The sequence below is a fragment of the Salpingoeca rosetta genome (genome assembly GCF_000188695.1).
Source record: "Salpingoeca rosetta unplaced genomic scaffold supercont1.40, whole genome shotgun sequence".
Lineage (NCBI taxonomy): Eukaryota > Choanoflagellata > Craspedida > Salpingoecidae > Salpingoeca > Salpingoeca rosetta.
In genome coordinates, this window is record NW_004754894.1 from 277127 (window position 1) to 292027 (window position 14901).

General features: G+C 54.1%; 5 protein-coding genes across 5 annotated transcripts in view; 1 reads left to right on the forward strand and 4 right to left on the reverse strand.

Annotated features, from left to right (window-relative positions):
- The window catches only part of PTSG_11005 (small GTP binding protein RAB8), a gene marked incomplete at its 3' end in the record, with an annotated part of 3849 nt that extends 1603 nt beyond the window's left edge, over positions 1 to 2246 (reverse strand). Inside the window, exons 1-6 of the mRNA XM_004987873.1 lie at positions 1928 to 2246; positions 1310 to 1492; positions 1091 to 1151; positions 894 to 954; positions 436 to 603; positions 135 to 248 (exon numbers count right to left, since the gene is read on the reverse strand). Of these exons, the coding sequence (XP_004987930.1) occupies positions 135 to 248; positions 436 to 603; positions 894 to 954; positions 1091 to 1151; positions 1310 to 1436 (531 nt within the window). The 5' untranslated portion in view covers positions 1437 to 1492; positions 1928 to 2246. The remainder of the gene's footprint in view (positions 1 to 134; positions 249 to 435; positions 604 to 893; positions 955 to 1090; positions 1152 to 1309; positions 1493 to 1927) is intronic.
- A 774-nt stretch (positions 2247 to 3020) lies between these two features.
- PTSG_11006 (uncharacterized protein) lies at positions 3021 to 3997 on the reverse strand (the record flags this gene model as incomplete). Its single annotated transcript, XM_004987874.1, has 3 exons — positions 3021 to 3157; positions 3448 to 3523; positions 3833 to 3997. The coding sequence occupies 3 exons, from the start codon at positions 3995 to 3997 to the stop codon at positions 3021 to 3023; spliced, it is 378 nt and encodes a 125-aa protein (XP_004987931.1).
- A 100-nt stretch (positions 3998 to 4097) lies between these two features.
- Positions 4098 to 6243, forward strand: PTSG_11007 (uncharacterized protein; the record flags this gene model as incomplete). Its single annotated transcript, XM_004987875.1, has 6 exons — positions 4098 to 4556; positions 4825 to 4913; positions 5074 to 5100; positions 5264 to 5407; positions 5709 to 5898; positions 6191 to 6243. Exons 1-6 carry the CDS (start codon positions 4172 to 4174, stop codon positions 6241 to 6243), a joined length of 888 nt encoding a protein of 295 aa, XP_004987932.1. The 5' UTR covers positions 4098 to 4171.
- On the reverse strand, positions 6055 to 10642 carry PTSG_13132 (uncharacterized protein). Its single transcript, XM_004987876.1, has 15 exons — positions 10424 to 10642; positions 9994 to 10098; positions 9652 to 9734; positions 9356 to 9468; positions 9148 to 9215; positions 8829 to 8956; positions 8571 to 8663; positions 8425 to 8461; positions 8034 to 8117; positions 7622 to 7824; positions 7427 to 7501; positions 7202 to 7292; positions 6882 to 7043; positions 6559 to 6631; positions 6055 to 6213 (listed from the first exon to the last, which is right to left on the reverse strand). The coding sequence occupies exons 1-14, from the start codon at positions 10590 to 10592 to the stop codon at positions 6603 to 6605; spliced, it is 1440 nt and encodes a 479-aa protein (XP_004987933.1). The 5' UTR covers positions 10593 to 10642; the 3' UTR covers positions 6055 to 6213; positions 6559 to 6602.
- A 295-nt stretch (positions 10643 to 10937) lies between these two features.
- On the reverse strand, positions 10938 to 14214 carry PTSG_11010 (uncharacterized protein). The gene is made up of 9 exons (XM_004987877.1): positions 13899 to 14214; positions 13553 to 13624; positions 13303 to 13399; positions 13102 to 13146; positions 12846 to 12949; positions 12579 to 12689; positions 11963 to 12346; positions 11526 to 11692; positions 10938 to 11301 (listed from the first exon to the last, which is right to left on the reverse strand). Exons 1-9 carry the CDS (start codon positions 13959 to 13961, stop codon positions 11151 to 11153), a joined length of 1194 nt encoding a protein of 397 aa, XP_004987934.1. The 5' UTR covers positions 13962 to 14214; the 3' UTR covers positions 10938 to 11150.
- Between the last annotated feature and the right edge of the window lie 687 nt (positions 14215 to 14901).

The window sequence follows — 14901 nt, forward strand, 5'->3', positions numbered from 1 at the left end:
AGCCACACAAAACCGCACACACACACACACACACACACACACACACACACACACACACACACACACACACACACACACACACACACACACAACCAACACCAACGACAACCGCCCGTGTGCATGTGTGCACGCACTTTGCTGTCCATCTTCTTCTTGATGTTTCGCGCGAGCTGGAAGAAGGCCTCCTCCACGTTGATGTTCGCCTTTGCACTCGTCTCCAGGAATGGGATGCCGTAATCGCTCGCAAGCTGCAAGCCAAAGGGGAGGGGAGTGTGAGAAGTGTTTCGTCGTGTTGTTGGTCGGGAGCGGCAACACACAGTGTCGATTCATTGGTACACACAGCACGTCATCTGCGATGCATACACAACCACACAAACGAGCAAGCAAGCAAGCAAACAAACAAACAAGCAGTCACACACACACGCACACACACACCTTCTCGCCCTGCTCCTTTGAGACTGCGCGGCTTTCCTCCATGTCGCACTTGTTGCCAAGCAGCATTAGCTCAACATCCTCCGATGCATTCTCCTCAATGTTCTTGATCCAGTTCTTCACGTTGTCAAACGACTTTGGGTTCGTAATGTCATACACAATCATGATGCCCTGCAAGCGTGTCCACGCGCCCATGTGAGTGAGTGAGGGAATGTGTGTGTGTGTGTGTGAGTGTGTGTGTGTGAGTGTGCGAGTGTGTGAATGTGAGTGTGTGTGTGCACGGGGCAGGAGGGATGGTTATGCACGCACAAGGTCAACAACAACAACAACAACAACAACAACAACAACAACAACAACAACAACAACAACAACAACAACAACAACAACAACAACAACAACAACAACAACATCATCATCATCTCCACCTCGACCAAAGCAAATGCCATCAGTGGGTAACGCACCATTGCGCCGCGGTAGTATGCGGTTGTGATTGTGCGGAACCGCTCTTGCCCTGCAGTATCCCTGCACATCACGCAACGCAGCATTGGAAAAGCAGGCAATCCTCGCATGAGATATGCACGGTCTGATCATACAGTGTTGGTGACACGGTGATGGCGACGCTTGCGAATGGTTGACGCATGTTCGCATACACACGCACCAGATCTGCAGCTTGATCTTCTTGTCGTCGAGCTCAATCGTGCGGATCTTGAAGTCGATACCTGCATGCATGTACAGGCGTACAATGTACCCACCCACAAACATTAGGCACGCAAGCGCAGACACGCACACACACACACACACACACAAGTACACACGCCAGCGTAGACATGGACAAGCACACACACACGCACGCACACATACACACACACACACACACCGATGGTTGAGATGAAGGAGGCGTTGAACGCGTCGTCTGAGAAGCGGAAGAGGACGCAGGTCTTTCCGACACCGCTCTCGCCAATGAGGAGCAGCTTGAAGAGATAATCGTACGCCTTAGTGCCCATGGTGGCGGGTGCTGTCTGACGCGGTGTTGTGCTGAGATGGGCTGGTGAGGCCTTGCCTGAGCGTGAAACCCCATCACGGAGCACACGAGACAGCGAGGGTGGCATGTCGCGTTTGATGCGATTGAAAAAGGCGGCACAATCGATCACCAAACAAGCATAGCAAAACAAAAGCACAGAATGTCAGCGACGTCAGGCATGGATGCACACGCGGGCATTCACGTGCGTGCGTGTGTGTATGTGTGTGTGTGTGTGTGTGAATAACGGGGGAGAGTGGGGTGATAAAAGATGTACAGACAAAAGTGTATGGTTGAAGGCAAGCCCACAGCGCAACATGGGAAGCAAAACACAGTCAAGACAAAACTGCTGCGTTGGCACTTGCTGCCATGTCCACCCATCTACACACACACACACACACACACACGGCACAAGTGACGCAGCACAGTCACCTCTCATGAAACACGCACACACACGCACACATACACGATACGCACCTGGGTGATTGTTCGTTGTTGTTGTTGTTGGTTTGTTTGGGTTTATGTGGCGTGGTTGCTTGCAGGTGAGCGGAAAACGAGCGTCTGAGACGATGCGATGACGATGCGTTTGAGATCTCTGTGGTTGGAGGGAGGAAGGAAGCGGGTGCGATGGCCGCCGTGAGATTGGACACAACCAAACCGAAACCAAAAAGAAGAAACAAGGTGTGGGGCTGGCTGCTGGGAGGTGTTGGTGATGATGAGTCTGGCTGCTGGGTGGCGTGAGAAAGCGCCTACAGAAGAAGCAAAGGAAGCAAAGAAGCCAACGCAGCAAAACAACAAACCTCGCACAACGAAATGATGATGTGATGACGCAATTTATGCTGTCGCAATGCGGTGGCGGTGCCGGCTGTTGTGTGTCTGTTCTTGTGGTGGGTTCTTCCCGACTGTACTTCCTCCCTCCTCGTTTGCATGTATGCTTTCGCTTCCAACTCTCTCCAGCCAGTCGCCAGCCCGCACCCTCTCCTCTCACGTGCTCGCTGGTACGCTGCGCAGGCCTCCTTTCGTTATGTAATGTGGCGATGAAACACAAACACACACGTCAAACACACCCACCCACTCATTCACACACACGCACACACACACGCACTCATACACACACGCACAGACAAAGTGCACGCAATTCATCGCGACAAGGCATGATGTCGAGTGCAGCACAAGAAACCACCAGCACACATGAACAACAACAACAACAACAACAACAACAAGAACAAGAACAAGAACAACAACAACAACAACAACAACAACAACAACAACAACAACAACAACAACAACAACAACAACAACAACAACAACAACAACAAGAATAACAACACTAACGGCAGCATCAGCAGCGAGGAGCTCACTCAAGCGCGCCAATAACTCGTTCCCAATTCAAACACACACACACACACACACACGCACACAAAAGTTGCACCTGCGCAAACGGATGGTGCACGCAATGAACACACACACACACAAACACAAACACAAACACACACACACACACAAATACAAACACAGACGCACACACACAGGCGAGTGCACGCAGCAATAGTAGCGTACGTGCATGTCACTACATGTTGGGTGGCTTGACAAGCTCTGCAGGGAAATGCGGCGCGGTTGATGCGTGCGACGGATCTGTGCTGTTCTCCTGCGATGTCTCTTCCACTGGCTCCTCCTCCGGCTCTGGTTCCTGCCACTGGCCGCCCTCTGTGCAACATGCGCGCGCGTGTGAATACCACCGACACAAGAACAAGGAGGAGGTGCAGGAAGAAGACGAGGAAGAAGACGAAGAAGAAGATGATGATGAAGACAGCAAACAACAATGAAGGAACGGTGGTGTGAATAATGTGCTCACGCTTGCACAGCAACGACGCATCATTGTACTTGTGTTGAGCCAAGCACGTCAACACGTATACCACAGACGCGAACACACACACGCACACACACACACACAGACACACAGACACACACACACACACAGAGAAGCATGTACGCACCACGGAAGATGTACTGAAGACGAAGGGGCTCCACAATTTGCGAGTTTGCGTGCGTCACGGCCTGGTCCTTGAACGTCTGGACAAGTCAGCGGCCACACACAAGCAGGCAACGAAGATGAGCAAGGAATGGAACAATCAAACCACTACTTGTTGTTGTGGTGATGGTGGTGTTGGCGCAGACAAAAGGACGTGACAGCAGTTCGAGCAACGTTGTGCGATGTCGTGTGCACAGTATCACAGCATACAACCAAGACCACAGAAGGACGCAGAAAGAGCAATGCAGACGCAGTGGTACGCACACCCCCCCCACACACACACGCACACGCACACGCACACGCGCGCGCGCGCGCGTTCACAGACAGCAAGTCGACCGAACTGAGCGCACTTTGTCGGGGTTAAGCTGTTTGCCTTGATACACGAGCGCCACGTCGTCGGAATCCTTCTCAAACACGCTTGCAATCACATCAATGGCCTTCTGCACCTTGTCACCCTCGTTTGGCTCCAGGAAGATGCTCTTCTTCCCCCTCTTCACCTTCAAGAACAGCGCCATCGCGTGGGTCGGAGCGGTGTGCTTCGTGTGTCTGGCGGTTCAAGTGCGGCTGGTTGCTTCCTGGTTGGTTGATGAGATTGGTTGACAAGCCAACAACACAAAAAGCGGAAGAGGAAGAAGAGGAAGAGAGGCGGAAATGACAGCACACAAACACCAACAACAAGCTGAGCAAGGATGATGAGGAGAGCCACGATTGCTTCTTCCTCGTCTGCGTCGTCGTCTGCGTCGAGTGCCCGCCAGGCCCGCAGTGTACGTGGCACTCAGGGCGCCGGTGACACTGGGGATGGTGGTAGCAGTGTTGGTGGTGGTAATGACAGTGCCGGTGGCATGAGGTCGCGCCGGCTGTTCAGCATTGGTGCTGGCATACGTGCCCGGCTCAGCACCATCTCCACGCCAGCATCGGCCAGGACACGGACACAGCAGCAAGGCAATGCAGCAACTCAGCAACAACAGCAGCAACGCGGCCGCCACCTCACGTTCCAGACAAAGGACGACCGGCGCGTGCGGGTTCCCATCCGCCACGCCATGATGATGCCCACCATCGCCCGCATGTTGACAGGTGTGTGTATGCTTGTGTGTGCGTGTGTGTGTGTATGCTTGTGTGTGTGTGTGTGTGTGTGTGTGCGTGCGTGTGCGTGTGCGTGTGCGTGTGTGTATGCTTGTGTGTGTGTGTGTGTGTGTGTGTGTGTGTGTGTGTGTGTGCCTGCGTGCGTGTGCATGTGTGCATTTGTGGTTGTCCTTCTGGTGAACATGGTTTGACATTGCTGTGCTGTGCTGCCCTGCGTTGTGTGTACGTTGGATTGCTCATGAACCTGTGCTGCGAACAGATCTTGGGGCAGATGACCCCGACATTGAAACGGAGGAGGATGAAGAGCCCATCCCGTTGCCAGCCACTTCATCGGCCGCCTTTGACAAAGTACACTGTTCTGTTGTCCGCACTCTTCCGTTGTCTGCCACTTGCCTCCACGTCAGCGTCTACCATAGCCTCGTCCTGACGACGACCAGTGGTATGAACCCGTCGTTCATCGGCCCAGCACCTCACGCCAACTCCTTTCACTTGCTTGCTGTGATCTCAGGTCCTTGCATGGTGCCGTCTACATGAGGTACACAATGCATCACCTGTTTTCCAACACACACACACACACATCTTCACGTGCTCGGAGGCAAATGCACGCGGCATTGAACACCCCCCCCCCCACACACACACTGTGGTCTCACGTACGTGCACTCGCCTCCACCACCACCACCACCACCACCACTGTACAGAGCGACGAGCCCGTGAATGCAACCAGTCGTGACGACATGCCGACCATCGAGGCAGACTATCTCAAGGCGCTCGCCCCTCTCCAAGATGGTGACAAGGCGTTGTTCGACAAGCTCTCCGCACCGTTTCTTCTCGAGCTCATGACGGTACGCATTTCGTAACGCGGGGTGTCCGCAGCCGTCGCCCAGCAGATCTTCCAAACGTGAACACTCGAACACACACACACACACACACACACACTTCAAGCACACACACACACACGCACACACACACACACACACTTCAAGCACATACACACACACACACTTCAAGCACATACACACACACCTGAAGCACACCCTCATTCACTTGCGCTCACAAGCACCACCCCTTCCACCATGCCTGCTGTCTTGCTCCCCCTCCCTCTTGTCTCTCCTTTGCACGCGTCTTCTCCAACCACGTGTGCAGACGGCATCCTTCCTGGATATGGACGCCATGTTCCAGACCGTGACCAAAGTGCTGTCCAGACGCGTTGCGGGCAAGCGGCCGCGTCAGGTGCCCGGTGCGCTTGGAATAGCGGATAGCTTCACCATGGAAGACAAGATTGCGTGCGTGCGCCGCTTTCCTTTCCTCTTGGACGGGTGTGAGGACATCCCAGGTGCGCGCGCGCGCGTGTGTACATGTGTGTGTGTGTGTACATGTGTGTGTGTGCGTACGTGCGTACGTACGTGCGTGTGTGTGTGCGTGCGTGCGTGTGTGTATGTGTGCGTGATGTTTGGCTCTATTCTGCTGGCGGCATTAACCGCGAGTGCGTGTGCATGTGGATTTACTGGAGTGCGTCGCCGCCACTGACCCCCGGTTCGTACCACGCCCATCATCTCACACCACCACCGTCACCAACACACAATGTGGTTTTTGTTTTGTTTGCCGTGGCTGTTGTGTCCGAGCAGAGCTGTGTCAGATCAAGGCCATGCTGGAGCAAGAGGCAATGCAAGCACCGTGAGAACGCAACAGATGCAAAACTGTATGCAAGAAATCACAACGCTGACAATAGCGGCGTCGATGTGGTTCCCCCGTCACGATTCACACAGACACACACAGACACACACACGCACACACACACGCAGACACGCACAGACACACACACGCGCACACACGCACACACACACACGCACACACACACACACACACACACACGCAGACACACACACACACACACGCAGACACGCACACATACACGTACACGCAAGCACAGGTCCTATTTCACCCTCCCTTCTCCTCTTCTTTGTCTGTACATATGGGCAGCCTGCCTCACTACCTGAAGTGTCATAATTGCCAGTCCTTCCTCTCCGCGTTTGCGTTTCAGAGCTCATCGTGGCCTTCGTTGCCGCCTGATGATGTGTTTTGCGCAATAGAAATCGAACGAGTGAGTGGTGCGCGTGTGATATGCAAGTAGAGAGTGGAACAGCTCATCAGCAACACTTGCACACGGCTCAGCAAATTGCACGACGAAAAACATGTTTGCACACACACACACACACACACACACACACACACACACACACACACACACACACACACAGAGCACACACACACACACACACACACACACACACACACACACACAAATTATGTGCGCACCCTCTGTGTATCTGCGGCGGGCGTTGAACATGTGGCGGAGGTGTTCGGCGAGGCGATGGTGGCCGTGCTGGCGTGCAATGTCCTCGCCTGTTGCCCCATTGTCAAGATGCGACATCAGGTCCTGGCCATTCTGGATCATTAGCGTGAACAGCTGCTCGTTGCCTGCAGGCAACATGTCAAGCGAGCAGAAGGCACTCGTGTAAGTGGGAGAGTTCGGGCAAGTGCCCGCATGTTTTCCGTCATTGTTGCTCCACATGGTCATCAGTCGCACGCGCAACACAGTCGAGGACAGTCACGCCACACGGCGCACACGTGCACACCTGTGGCTGCCGCGACCAGGATCGGCGACCAGCCGTGGACTGTTGGTGCAACAGAGGCCCCGCTGTCAAGCAGCTGTTGCATAATTTCTCGCTGGCAACCACAACACACGCAAGCACGTGCATGAGTGCGCGGCAGAAGGAACACGAGCTTGTGAAAGAGCACTTTAAAAGAACCAAACACACACGCACACGAAAAAAGGGCGGTCCATGTGCACGATGAGATACCTTGTTGCCAACAATCGCCCACATGATAGCGGTCCATCCCCCTTTGTCGCGCGCGTCCTTGTCGGCGCCGTTACGCTGAAATGAATCATGGCAGCACAATGTGAGTCATTCACATCGACACATATGCAAAGGCACACACACACACACACACACACACACACACACACACACACACACACACACACACTGACTGACCAGGAGGTACTCGACAATGCCGTGGTGTCCTTCGTAGGCTGCGGCCATGAGCGGGGTCCAGCCAGCATGTGTTGTGACCTGCAGGGTGGCACCAGCTTGCACCAGTTGCATCAGGCAGCCCAAGTGGCCTGTCTGCGCAGCCCACATCACAGCTGTCTGGCCGTGTTCATCGCGCGTCTCCAACGCCTTCCACGACTTGCGATCTGTGTTGCACGCACACGCGCACGCAAATGATGGGAAGAATTAAATGGAAGAAAGGAAACGAGGGAAGGAGGACAAGGAAGTCACGTGTTATGTTTTGTGTCAACGCATAGGAGAGTGGCGAAAGAGCAACGCAGGAAGCAGCGCCCACATACGCAACAGTGCCTGCAGGCAAAACAAGTTGCAGCACATTGCTGTTCTGGCAACGCACTTGACTTGAGGAGGTGCTGGAGCATGTCCTCCTGGCCCATGGCGGCTGCCCACATGAGCGGCGTGCCCGTCCACTCACGCTCCTCTGCAGGCAACGCCCCGGTATTCACAATTTGCACAACAGAGCATGTGAGAGTTTGTTGTCCAAGGGTGCACGTCTCAACCTTGGCGTGAACCTGAACGGCACGAGTGAAACGCACACGTTGACCGGGGACGCATGTGCACGTGGTATTCCCTGCTGCTACAGATGCAAACAATTCGCACTCTCCAACTCATGACTGAAACAGAAAGGCCAAGCAAATGAAAGAAAGCAAGAAAACACACCCACACGCACACACCCACACCCACACCCACACCCACACCCCCACACACACACACACAATCACTTGTACCAAAGTCCATGTCAAGGCGATGAAGATACTTGGCTACCTGCAACGGTTGAGGCAGGAAGGCAAAGGGCGGTGTAAGGCGCATTGGCATGTTGATGAGCACGTGTGCATGTGCGTGCAGAGCAGATGTGTGCATGTACAACAAATACCTCGATTTGACCATTGGTTGTGGCGAATGTGAGTGCAGTCCACTTGTTTGCTGGTGTCTCCGCTTCAATATCAGCGCCAACAGCCGTGAGCACCTAGCAACAGAGCGATACAATGCAACGGGAAATTAACGCATGGAAAGGCCAAGCTTATGCATTCTCAATATTGCAGGAGCGCACGCTTGCGTGCGTGTGTCTGCATGTATACGTGTGTGCGCATGTAACCGTGTGTGTGTGTGTGTGTGCATATTTCCAACACACCTTGACCATGGCCACATCGCCTCGGCGAGCGGCGTGCATGAGCGGTGTGCTTCCATCAGAGCATGCGCCATCAGCATGTGCGCCACGCGCAGCCAGATACTGCACCGCGTCCGCGTTTCCATTGATGGCTGCCAAGGCGCGTGCGTGCGTGCGTGATTGAGTGATTGAGTGTGATGGATTGCGGTCCAAGCTGTCAAGCAGAACGCGTAACATTGGCAAGGACACACACACACACACACACACACACACACACACACACACACACACACACACACACACACACGCACACACACACACACACACACACACACACACACACCAGCAGAGACGATGGCGGGACAGCCGGCGTCCAGTGGCCGGTTCACATCAAACCCCGCCAGAACACATCTGTCACCGCACAGGCCACGCGAGAACATTCATGTTGTGTACACCTGTCTGTGAATCGGGTCGAAAGGCACTCATCAATCAAGCGATAGATGCAGAGTCAGTCACGAAGGCACACGGGTTTCCCAGATGCCCTCGCTTACTCTTCTGCTTTGTTCATATTGCCGGAGCGAACAGCCACGCTCCATTCTTCTGGTGAACACGGTGCGAGGTGTTCTGGAATGCGCATATCCGCCGCCCCAAATCGGATCAGTGCCTGCAGGCAATCGCACGCATGCATGCAGGAGGGACATGCTCTCCGTGTCAAGATGCGTTCTCAACAAGCCACAAGCAAGCAAGCAAACACACTGTCCTTGCAGGCAAGCCAAGCCCCCCCCCCTTCACGACACTCGAGTGTTTGATCGGCAGAGGGGTAGCAAGACCGCAGGGCTGAACGTACCGCAGCAATGGCGTCGTGGCTGTTCAAGCGAGCATATGCGACTGCGTTGTAGTTGTTGTTACACCTTGCATCCACTGGGCTACCTGCGTGGGGCGTGTGCGTGCATGTGTGCGTGTGTGTGAGAGTGTGGTTGGAGTGACAGACAAAGTGCACATGCGACAGTGAGGCTGTGTGTGTGTGTATTGTGTGTGTGCGTGTGTGTGTATGTGTGTGTGTATGTGTGTGTGTGTGTGTGGTGAAGGCGCTGCGCAGAGCTCAGACCAGAATGCGTGCATGCACGTTGGTAAATGAAAGACACACGCGCGCACGGTGTGCGTGGTGCTCTTGCTGCATCTGCAGTACCTCGCCGATAGAGGGTGAGCGCGGCGTGCTCGTGGCCATTGAACGCTGCGGCAATCAATGGGCTGCATCCCACGGCATCTTGCTGGTCCACCAGACTAGAATCATCTGCATGCATGCGTCGTGCGTGTGTGAGTGTGGTAACCACGAGATGGCGGCAGGCGTGATGTGACTATGTGATGCCCAGCTCGCTGTCTGGCATCGACTGTTGCCTGGCCGCTGTCATGTCATGTCGCACAACAACAGCACACACACTCACACACTCACACACACACACACACACACACACACACACACACACACACACACACACACACACACACACACACACACACACACACACACACACACACTTCGTCTGTCTGTCTGTCTCTCTCTCTCTGTGCGCCATCCCCGCCAGCCCCCCGCCCCCCTCAGCTCTTTGCCTACGCACAGTTGATGCAGGTGTCCAAGGAATTGGTGTCCCCGTGAGCAGCGTAAGCGAAGAAGCGGCGTGGCGTACACAGCTCAGCAACAGACGTTGCCGTGCACTGCCATGGAGCGCTGATAGCTGCCACCACAACTGCCAACACCACAGCAACACGGTTGTTTTGCATCCTCATCTTTGCCGTTATTCGTTTGTTGTTTGCTGTTGTTTGTTGTTGTTGTTGATGATGATGTTGTTGTTGTTGTTGATCCCTGTTCGTTGTCATCACATCTGGCACATCACCACATCATCACTCGCTCGCTTTCTGTGTTTTCAATGACACACGGAACAGCAATGTACGCAAGACGAGGCACGCAAGTCGATGGTGATGTGGTGTCACAATTGCAGGATGGAAATGGCGGGGACGGCGAGCGTCAACGAACAGAGTGTATGGCAGCAGCACGCAGTGGCTTCATTGACATGACGAGGGGAATGGACAACGAAATCGGACTGGGGAGGAGGGATGAGCAAGGGAGCAGCAGGAGGTGGGGGGGGGGGGCGAGGTTTCGGTAGGAAACAAAACAAAGCACACAGAAAACCCAAAGCAAAGGATGACAAGGTCGGAAGGTGGTCGAGGCATTGTTGTCTGGTGAACGGGCCGTGTGCTACACTCAGCGACAAGTTGTGCCCATCCACAGATCCACATGGAAGTGACAAAGCGAGAAATTGGACAACAGGCAGGCGTAGCCGCTGGTTAGGCAATGATGTTGCTGGAGGAGGTTGAGGTCGTGGTCGTCGTTGTGGTCGTCGGCGTCGTAAACGTGGTTGTGGTCGTCGGTGCCATGGTTGTGGACGTGTACACGACGTCGCAGTCGTTGCTGGTCGTGGAGAAAGCACAGTTCGTGCTGCGTTTGCCGAACAAAGAGGAAAGAATGCAAGGTAGATGCGCATGTGTGCATATGGCGTGAGAACAACCCAAGAATACACACACACACACACACACACACACACAAAATGGAGTGGTGCTGCATTGCATGCCCAAACGCAATTGACCTTACATTGCACCCCAACCCCCCCCCACACGCACACGTGTGCATTTCATTACATTCCACGCACGTTCAGCACTCACATGCAGAAGAAGTAGGAGCGGGCTTCGGCGCGGGTGGAGTTTGCGTTGGGCGTGAGGTCGTCGCAGTCGGCGAGGCAGATGCCAAAGTCAATCAGGGCAGTGAAGTTGTGGCGCCCCTGATCGGCAACGCAGCTGGAGAAATCGTCCACAGATGGGCTGAACACGTCCTGTTGTGGAAACGTACGTACGTACACGTGCGTACACACACACATACACACACACAGACACACACACACACACACACAGACAGACAGACAGACACAGATGCACGAAGCAGAAACACCAAAGTAAGCAAGCAAAGGGGCAAGCCAGAACCCACGAGGACACGTAGCGTTAGCGTGAGCATGTGTGAAACCGAGTGGACAAGCAAGTGTCCCAATTACACGTTTGCTAAGGTCGAGTCAGCACGGGAGCAATAACACGCACGATCCACTCACGTCGCCAACGCAAGCGAAGGTCTCCTCGTTGCAGTCATAATCGCAGTCAGGAAGTGTAGTGGTAGTTGTGGTGGTGGTAGTCGTGGTAGTCGTGGTCGTAGTAGTGGTGGTGGTCGTTGTGGTCGTGGTAGTAGTTGTGGTAGTGGTTGTCGTGGTAGTGGTTGTCGTGGTGGTGGTAGTCGTTGTGGTCGTAGTCGTTGTGGTCGTCGTTGTGGGTTCATACACGCTCGCGGAAATGACGGTGCAGAAGTTGAACCGGAAGTTGGCTGTCTGTGCGCACACATCAATCGTGTCAACATGAGCCGGGTTCAACGTGTTGGTGCGGAAGCGGTTGTATGCAACAATGTCGAGGGTTTCGGAGGTATCGCCGTTGTAGCGGCAAACCTGCAAATGAAGAAATTGGCACGACGGTGACGCCAAGCCAGCAGAGGTGAGTACGAAGAGCGCAAGTCATACAGACGAAAGGTACAACATCTGCCGGCACACATGCAGCAAACAAAGGGCGTCCGCACACACACACACACACACACACACATGCAGCTGCCTCATCGGCATATGATGTGCAGTAAAGGGCCCATAAGTCTCGAGACAAAAAGGGGTTGCGGAAGAGACGTACCCGGCCAATACCACAGTCCTCCTCGAGCGCTTGCTTCCAGCGGAAACCAAAGAAATCGACCTCTGCCTCGTCCTTGTCCGTCAAGTTCTGGCGGTTGCAGTCAACCTCAACCTGGAAGGGACGATGGGAATGATGTGGTGTTGCGAGTGAGCGAAGAAATCACGCCATCACGTTGTAATCAGCCAGGACACACACACACACACACACACACACTCTCTCTCTCTCTCTCACACACACACACACACACACACACACACAGACACACACCTCCATGATTGTCTCGAAGACAGTCTGCGTGCAGTTGGTGACGGCGAGACAGTTGCTGTCAGGTTCGCCGCTGGTGGTGTTGCAAGGATAGACCTTGAAGCAGTCTACAGGACGTACGGCAAAGACGACGAGAAGCAAAATGAACGTGCGGTATTGTGTGCGTGCATGCAACTCCGACAGAGCGCTGAGGGAGCCACTCCCAGCCCTACGAACAAACACACACACACACACACATACATGCATGTATGCGACGTACCGCCGTTGTCGCAGAGGTCAAACTTCTTGCACATGCATGTGCCGCCTGGTGTGGTGTTGTGGCCAGTGCAGTTTGTCAATGAGTTGAATGAAAAGGCATCGGGCACAGCAGCACACTGCTGACGATGCTGACATGATACCTAGCATGCATTCAAGTGATACACAACAGCACCGCCTTTCTTCTCTTCGCAGCTGCGCTCACCAATGTCGCAGCGAGAACGGGACAGGCCAGTCTCAAACCCCTTCTCAAAGTAGTAGCCCTCAGATGCAGCTGTCAGGGTTGCGCATGTGTCCACAGTCTTCACCGTGTGCGTGCGTGTGCGTGTGCGTGTGCGTGTGTGGTTGGTGGTGAGGATGGATGAAGTGGGAGACAACAGATAGCATGTATCTCCTCCGCTCCCACACAGACTTCCACTGTGGTTGGTTGACGGGGTTCACGACCAAGCACTCACCAGGCCGAGGCTGTCGATGAAAGTCTGGGCATCAATCTCTGCACCAGTGTTGATCCCTGCTGGGGCGGTGTTCTAAGCACATGGTGCAGCGTGCGAGAGAGACAGAGCGAGAGAGAGAGAGAGAGAGCACACGTGTGAGAGAGAGAGGAGAGGGGAGGCACATTAGAGAGCGCATGTGAGAGAGCAGGTGTGTGTGTGAGAGAGAGAGAGTGTGTGTGTATGTGGTGGGCAAACAGCGAGAGACCAAAGGGTTGTTCATCATGGAGCGACAGCGTTGCGCATACAAGCATACAAGGCCAGCGTGATCACGGTGACGGTGGCTTGGATGTACAACATGGAAACTCACTGCAAGGGCGACAGAAGCCACGCCGCAGAGCAGCGCAGCCAAGAACAAGGCACGAGACATCATCGTTGATGATCAGCTAGTCGCAGGCAGGTAAGGGCAGAGGAAGTCTTCGCTGACGGGCTTGGCTGGTTGGTTGGTTGGTTGGGAAGTCAGGCAGCAGCAGGAGAATGAGGGCGGCAAGAAGGGCAGATGGCTGCTGTGGGTGAGGGGTGAGGCTGGGTTGATTTGGCTGACTGATGTTGGGAGCAAACGCAGCCACCAAAACGATGAAGCAAGAAAGCAAGAAGCAAGAAGCAAGCAAGAAAGCAAACTCCGCCAAGCGCCAAGCAGGCATGTGACCTTAACCTCGCACTGATCCGTTGCTGTGGTCGAGCCAAAACTTGCGTCGTGCAACGGTTTGTTGGCCGCAAAGCACACAAGCAGGGCGAGGCTGACGAAATGCGACACAACCCAGAAGAAAGCAAGCAAAAAGCAAGCAAGCAAGGAGCAGCAACAATGGGGATCAGTGAATGATTCGCCACTATTCGCCACGCAAGTTCGAACGTTGGCTGGCGATTTTTGCTTGCATGCATGCAGGCAAAACCAAACACAAAAAAATTGCGAGGCGGGAGAAAAGGTTTAGAATGTGGGGAAATGGCTTTTGCCAACACTGCCATCAACTTTACCACACCAGTCTTGTGTGTGTGTGTGTGTGTGTGTGTGTGTGTGTGTGTGTGTGTGTGTGTGTGTGTGTGTGTGTGTGTGTGTGTGTGTGTGTGTGTGTGTGTGTGTGTGTGTGTGTGTGTGTGTGTGTGTGTGCGTCTGTACCCAGCTATCCCCTATGAAACTCGGTACCTCTAGACAAATCACGGCTGCAAAGCCTCCACACGCATCCACCCAGCGGTCGGGTAACAACGGGGACAGAGAATGAGCAGGAAGAGAGAATTCGACGATGGGAGGACCAAAGTAAATGAGCGGAGCCAGGAAGAGACAAGCCACAAGAACAAGCAGAGCGATGAGAAAG

Coding starts and splice junctions, on each gene's coding strand:
- PTSG_13132 (XM_004987876.1), bottom strand. CDS start 10,592: ATGAGGATGCAAAACAACCGTGTTGCTGTGGTGTTGGCAGTTGTGGTG. Junction 8,957..9,147: donor TCCCGCCATCGTCTCTGCTG/GTGTGTGTGTGT, acceptor GCGCCTTGGCAG/CCATCAATGGAAACGCGGAC. Junction 8,462..8,570: donor CAACCAATGGTCAAATCGAG/GTATTTGTTGTA, acceptor CAACCGTTGCAG/GTAGCCAAGTATCTTCATCG.
- PTSG_11010 (XM_004987877.1), bottom strand. CDS start 13,961: ATGATGTCTCGTGCCTTGTTCTTGGCTGCGCTGCTCTGCGGCGTGGCT. Junction 12,690..12,845: donor TCTTCGAGACAATCATGGAG/GTGTGTGTCTGT, acceptor CGTCCCTTCCAG/GTTGAGGTTGACTGCAACCG. Junction 12,347..12,578: donor AGGACTGTGGTATTGGCCGG/GTACGTCTCTTC, acceptor CTTCATTTGCAG/GTTTGCCGCTACAACGGCGA.